The 7,519-nt window shown below is 33.4% G+C and overlaps 1 protein-coding gene across 2 annotated transcripts in view; it reads left to right on the top strand.

Annotated features, from left to right (window-relative positions):
• Nucleotides 1–3,991, top strand: part of dsd (attractin-like protein dsd) — a 35,480-nt gene extending 31,489 nt beyond the window's left edge. For both annotated transcript variants that reach the window (XM_067106462.1, XM_067106463.1), the window contains 4 exons: nt 649–727; nt 933–1,316; nt 1,508–1,622; nt 2,599–3,991. In XM_067106462.1, coding sequence (XP_066962563.1) covers nt 649–727; nt 933–1,316; nt 1,508–1,622; nt 2,599–2,753 — 733 coding nt within the window. In that variant the 3' untranslated portion in view covers nt 2,754–3,991. The remainder of the gene's footprint in view (nt 1–648; nt 728–932; nt 1,317–1,507; nt 1,623–2,598) is intronic.
• Nucleotides 3,992–7,519: the final 3,528 nt, after the last annotated feature.

A 7,519-nucleotide genomic window follows, 5' to 3' on the forward strand; every position in this document is an offset into this window, starting at 1 on the left:
GGTTTTGTGAGGGTATATGTAGGGCTGTTCAATTTACAAAACTGGATCTATTAAGTTTTGTCACAGCAGCAGCTAGTTGACCCTTGGTATGTAGCATCCACCACAATGTAAACAATAATCCTTCATTGCTGCCCTAGTTTGAATTGGAACAAAAATAGATTAAAAATGCTTTAAGAAATTGAGAACTTGATGTGGAGCAGTTAGGCAGCTTAAGAATGGGAAGAGTTATAACGTAATAGTAGTTGGAAGGGTAAGATCTGGTAGTCTTTATGAGAATAGGCTAGTTTATCTGCAAATTGTGAAAAGAAAACTTCCATGAGCATAATTTAGACCAGGTGCTTTGTTGGTCCTGACGAAGGGGTGCAGATGACAGCATTGTAGGGTACAAATTTTGAAGCAAAAGCTTTTGAAACGGGTAAAGTAGTGGGATGAGGGCCTTTGAAAGGGGGAAAGTAGTAGGATCAGGGACCAAGTTCTTGAAAGAACAATTAGATTGGAAATGCATGCAAGTTAAAGAGGATTTTTTTGTCAGTTTGTTGTGAAACATTCTCAACATGCAAACTTTGTGATTGCAATAAAGATTTTTGGTTGTAATATAAGTAAAATGATATTTTATATTAGTAAAAGTGATAACTTTCATCTTTTCAGATGCTTCTTGATATTGTTAACATTAGCAGCTATATTATGGAAAATAAAACAGAAGTATGATATCTATACACGGAGACAGGTATGTTATTATGAAAATGTGTGACTTTTTGGCATAATGTATGTGCTTTTGTATTGTAGAGACAGACATGCTTTTGGAAAATTAGTTGTAAAATAAATCCATATTCATAATCAAATGTGAATTGAAAATGACTTACATGTCATTAGGCAACATTGTGCCTTTCTGTATTTTGATTGTAATGGAAAATACTTCTATTCCTTGTTAGCGCCTACTGGTGGAGATGGAAGCAATGGCATCCCGACCATTTCGCCCTATTCTCCTTGAATTGTATCCTAGAGGAACTGGTGATGATGCCGCAGACTCTGTAAATACTGCCTACACACAGACTTGTACTACACACTCAACTGTGGGAAACTATTTAGTATCAGAAACAAATGGAACCACCAATTCTCTGGTTAATGACCATAACATTGCAAACACTGAAAACCTCAATTCCCTGCTTAATTCTAATACCAACTGTAAAACACCCCATTTAAATTATTCCATAACTAACAACATCAATCATAAAGCAGTTGCAAATGCAACGTCACCAGATAGCTTGTCCTCTGAGTTACTTGAAAGTATTAGTACACTGAAGAAAGGGAAAAAGGTACAGTATATTTTAATGCAGCAGCCTTTGATGAACTTTGAAAATAGTGTAAACATATTAATGGAACATCCCAGGTATTTCCACAGCAAAGTATTTTTCAGTATTCATAGCTTTGTCATTAGTTGTATTAACACCATATTTTTGCTTTTGTATAAATTACCTACTTATTCATTTCTGTATTTTTTGAATAGGTAAATCCAAGTCCTATTGCCCTGGAGCCATGTTGTGGCAACCGTGCAGCCGTCCTCTCACTCCTGGTGCAGCTACCCACTGGCGCGGAGTCTTATACTCCACTAGGTCATCCAGGTAAATTTTAGACATTCTCTTGATGTGTATGCAGGGCTTTAGTATGCATGGTGTCATCATCATTTTAGGTTTGTTATTTGGGGTGTGAGAGAGCATCATTTTTGGTTTGTGAAATATTCCTGACAAAGATTGGAGCATTAAATTTTACTGTTGTCATGTGGTTATTGGAAGACCCAGATTTTTATCCAGTTTATGAGTTAATATGGAAGAAGAAAAAGCATGAAGGCAGGAAAAAGGGAACAGAGGAGTTAGGTTGATCTTTGGGTTTGTAGAGCCACTCGTATTTTGATTACCTAAACACAATTCAATATATGCTGCTTGATTTGAAGTCATGGAAAAAAGGTCCACCTTAAATCTTTGTATTTGTAGTGATTTAAGAAGCACTGTAAATGCTTTAAAAGCTGTGTATCTAAATAAGAGATTAGTAAGTCTGTTGCATTGTGCACAAGTTGGACTCTACCAGCTCGTTTAGAAGTCATGTCACAATGTGTTGACGTGAGAGCTAGAAAAAGAAATACACATTCGATTAGTCTCTTGTCTACCAGTAATGTATTTCTAACTTGTGGGGGTTATCACTTGCTAATTTGAAAAGTTAGTGCACTTGGGTCCATTTTTGTTAGGAAAGGGCTTTTAATTTCAGTTTATTATTATTATTATCATCGTCATTATTATTGTGTAATAAAAATCCCCAGTTATATAGTAAATATATTACTGTGTAAAATAAACAAAGACTTTTGAACACTTGAACGGTGTTCCTCAGTGCTAACGTTAACACTGATGAGGAACACCGTTCAAGTGTTTGAAAGTCTTGTTTATTTTACATAGTAATATATTTACTGTATAATTGTGAATTTTTATTACACATTGTTTTTCATGAAATTGTGGATCTCTTAGCAATTATTATTAACTGTCGAATTTTGTGAATAATAGTAATAAATAATTACGTTAGGAAATTAATGATATTTTTTTTTTGCAGGTGGTTTGGCTATAGCCAGCGCATTAGTTACACTTGGCAATCCTAGAAAGAGTAGTACAGACCCCATAGCTTTAACCAAGGGGGACATTAGCAAGACAAAAGCAGTGAGAGGAAAGCAGTCTTATTCCAGCCATTCTCCTGACACTTGTATTTAGCACCTGCCTACTCACCCTCCAGTAAGACAGTTTTAGTAAAGGTTTTTTTTTCTTTGACTCTGTTTCATAGATATTGTTGTTATTATTGATGGTTTTGTTTTACATAAATCATTACTAGATGACTTGGTGTCAAGTCATTTACAAGGCCTTAAGTACATTTTGGGTGTGTTTCTGTGAAACACCAGATTAACACAACAACAGTACAAGATTATGTACAAGAGGATGTTAAAGAATTCCTGGTTGTTGGTAGGACTTGAAGGTGATAAAAGATTATTCCATGTTTAATGATTTGGCATTTCGTTAATTACGATTAGTGATGGGCCCTTCACCACCTCTGTCTTTAATAAGTCTCTGTTTTTAGTAGCTACACTAAAATTTTGTTGTAGCTGCATCTGTCATGAACAACATTTTTGGTCAAATGTAATGTAGCAGTAGTCTTGGAACAACTCAAACAGTTTGTCTTTAAGTAAGATCCCAATTTTTTTTTTTTTGTCCTGCTTTTTACGTTGCATCCTAACTTTTTTTTTTTACTGTCACAAGTCTACAAGAGACATTTTATTTTAGAAATCCACATTGATATATGTACTTTTAAAAAAGTATATTTGTTTATTTGGCTTCCTTTCATGTAAATACTTTTGGATACTTTATTGTAGACACCGTTGCAGATTGGAATTGATTGAAAAAAAATAATGTTTTTAAGAGGATACTGAATTATGGAAGCGAATGCTTTTTTTTTTATATATATATTTTAGCACTTGTCTAGCTACCTTAGGGTTTGTAAATGCATGTTTAAAATATGGACATTCATAATGCAGTACAGACATGCTGAGTAAGATTTTTGGTACAGTATACAATACTTAAATTTTACAAATTTATAAGCTTGGGATAGTCAAGTGTAGTAGAAGGCAGGTAATATAGGGTATAATATTGCTTTAAAACTTCAGTTTTAAAGTCATGCCTTTATTTTTATATGAGATTTTTTTATTGCATCAGCAACTGCTGGTTCCTTCATTATAATGAGTAACATTAAAATAGGGAACCTCATTGAAAGGTAACTTTTGTAGATACCATTTTTAACAAGAAATTTTTATTCAGAATAACCTTGGTTAATACTGCCATGTCCTAAAAATGATTTGTTTGCTCACATATATGGAAAAGGTGACCACTAGCAGATCCAGGGGGGTGCCACCTGGCACGTGCCCCCCCATGAAAAATAATGACAAAATAATAATATAGAAGATTTAGATAATAATAACATAAATGAGAAATATAAAAATAGGAAAAAAATAAAAAATCTATTATAGAAATATATATACATGTATATATATGTATGTATAATATGAAAATTTGCACCCCCATGAAATTCTTCTGGATCCGCTAGCAAAGATGGCCCTAGCCATCTTGCAAACATTAGGCTGTTTGTGCCGGCTTTCCAATATATTTTATTCAAAACCTCACTTTATTCTTCCTGGTAGACAATAGGTGAAGCTATTGACGTTGCTGTTATGATCTCGCTTAGGAAGCGCAGTTTCTCTTAGCAAAATGGTAGCTCTAAAGAAGATAGAATGATTCTTTCACTGTGTAGCAGAGTTAGTGTTTTTTATTATTGCAAACAAAACCTTTTAATGTATTTGATTTGGCATTTTTTCCTCTATGCAAAGTATGACATTACTGTCAAGAAAAGACTTCTTCGAAATGACTGAGAGTCTTGCATTTGGCAGCTATAAAGTGGCATTGATATCTTAATCTATTACTACAGATGTATCATATGAAATTACCAAACAAGGACCTCTCACGTATCTCTGTGGCAGCTGCATGACTGGAACTATTTTTTAAACACTTAATGCAGAATCAGAATTACCTTCATGGTGAATAGAGCAAAGTTCCTCAGTATAACTGCATAGTAATTCTGATAGTTTGTTAGTAGCTGTAGTAAACTTTAGACAAATTCTGTATGCCTCTCAGCCTTTGAACATAGTTTTTTTCATTAATTTTCATGTAAAATACACACTTTTTACATCATAATTTATCAAGGTATCTTAATTTTCTCGTGTGAAATTTTCTGGGCAAGAACTTAGATGTATATTGAGAAACTCATATACTGTAAATGTTTATACGCAAAATCAACAGGCAGTATTGCCTTAAAATAGATGCTGACAATAATAACCTTCTTAGGGGATGTGAACCATCGATGCACTGCTTCAGTGGGTGATGGATTGAATCCCCAAGGAAGGTGGTCATCATCAGCACACATTATTACATTTACACATAGGGAGGATTTTATGATACTACCAGGTGATGTTTTGAGGTGTTTCTAGTACTGCTGCTCATGTTCATTTGACTTCAAGTATGCCAAAATTTCTTTTCGTTGAAAGCTCGCTATTTTCGAGCTGTCGGATTATATCAGCCCTTCTTTTTGTTGGTATTGACACCATCATGGCCTAAGAAATAAAGTCTGTAAAGTTGGATATCACTGGAATTTCAAGCAAGGAATCAGTTAGAAACTGCATGTTTTGAACATTGTATTAGGTGCAATGTAATCATCATCCTTATTGCTAGATACTGGAATGATCTTTAGTGTCTGCACCCAATCAACATCTATCATTGTTTTGATGCTGTGCTGTACTGTTACCCTATTTTGATTAGAGAGCTTAAGGAGATATTTGCTCGTTACTCTATAATAAAAAAAATGTCAATAGGGTAAACGCCTATTAATACGCTGCCAGCGCTTCTGTTATGTAAGATCAGCATTGATAAACTTTACTGTAAGTGCTTTTTCATTTCAATTGCCAATCCAATATCTGTGATTATCAATTAAGAAGAAATGGTTGGTACATCTGTATTTTGGAAATGGACTTCATATGGATATAGATAAAAAAAAAATGAATAATGATCATAGCATAATATACCAGTTTGATGTTTACACTGGATGAATAATGAGATGTAGTGATCACTGTTTTAGAAGCAGTGATCAGGTGAAGGGTATTAAAGAGTGTGGTTGTAACACTTGTACATAATCTTGCTTCTTTTTTGTATTTATTTCCAGTATATATATGTGGCATTTTTACCTAGTTTATTATTTTAGAACGAAATCAAATGGCCATGCGATTTTTGCTGGACGTTGTTTTTATCAAAATTTTTATAATGTATTTTCTTAGCCTTTTCGTGTTGCTGCCTTGATAGATGTGAATTTCATTTCTAATAGCTCAAATATTTTGTTATGGTTTAGGAGCTAAGGAATGTAAATATTTAACAATATTACGACTAGATCACGATGTAATATAATATATATACATATATAAATATTTATTTAGCCTATACTTTAAGACAGAGCAGATCAGAGTGTTTTGTGGTCTGTCTCTTTGAATCTCAGCCATGTGATAATTCTCTAATGTAAGTGTGAATGATTAACTTCCTTTTTTATTGTTAGCCAAAGCCTGTTAGGTCTTTAGTCTGACAAAACCAGTGATGTTTAGGATCACTTTAATATAATGATTGACGAGGGGGTTTCTAACAGTCTCATATTGGATGATAGGTATTATTAAATAGGACTTTTTTTTTATACTAAGCTTTAGGTGTATGCTTCATAATGTCGCAGTGAAGGAAATTAAGTCTTACATTCTCCTCTGTGTACTGTATTGTTAATGATCTGTAGATTGAAGGCTTAGCTGTTGCCACACGAGTACGTGAATGATTTGTTGAATGTGCGAGCATGTTTCTTTCATTGAGGAATTTTTTATTTTCAGCAAGATTTGGTGTTTGTAGAGCGTAAAAATAATTTTTTTACTTATACTCAAGAGACGAGTAGAGAACTAGAATAAAAATATAATTGAATGGTCCAAACCAAGCAGTATTGTCACACCTTGGTACCTCAAAATTTTATCAGAACATTTTTGTTGAAATGACTACCGGGTATGTGCTGGCGAGAAAGGAAATTGTTCAAGTTCAGCATTGGACTGAAAGCTTTCACAGCATACTTGCTCTAGTTGAGCAGTTAAAATTTAGTTTTGATGGATAATAAATGATGGTAGAAGTGATTAGGAAACTTTCTGCTGTATTTCAGTGTGTGTTCAGTATCACATTACAGTGTTCCATGGTGTACATTTTTTTTTTTTCCTTTTTAATGTATGTTTTCAGTAAGTGATCCAAATTGGTCACATCCCGGTGATAAATGGTCGAGTCACAAAATTGTATTCACAGTGTACATACCTAATGTGTAATTGACATTGGTAGGTACCGTATCAAGGTTTATTGTATTTTCAGTTTGTTCTTGCTTGCTGCATTTGTATGAAACCAGTAATCGAGAACCAGTGTTTGTCAACTAACAAAATGGAAATGTTTTGAGTTTCATGTTGCAGTAGATATTTTGTGAAGGTAAAATATTGACTGTTGCCAATAGGAATCCTATAGTGATCTGATAATGAAGGCTTTGTATTCGTGTATCTTGGTGTAATATTAATTGAGAGCAATTTGAATAAAATGAAATTATTTAAATGACACATTTTCATTAGATTATAATGCTTAAATGATACATTTTGATGAATTGTAATGTTCATAGTGATCATAGCAATAACTTTTTTTTTTTTACAGGAATTTTTGGTGTTTTTATTGTGATGATTAATGGCATTTTTTACTTTTTCATTCAGTATCTCCTGAGTGGCATAATATCTGAGGATCTGTAAATTAAGTTATTCTCTTTACTGCATATTGCAACCATTTTTATGTTATTCTCTTTACTGCATATTGCAACAATTTTTATTTCTAAT

This window comes from Macrobrachium rosenbergii, chromosome 7, assembly GCF_040412425.1.
Source record: "Macrobrachium rosenbergii isolate ZJJX-2024 chromosome 7, ASM4041242v1, whole genome shotgun sequence".
NCBI classification, from domain to species: domain Eukaryota; kingdom Metazoa; phylum Arthropoda; class Malacostraca; order Decapoda; family Palaemonidae; genus Macrobrachium; species Macrobrachium rosenbergii.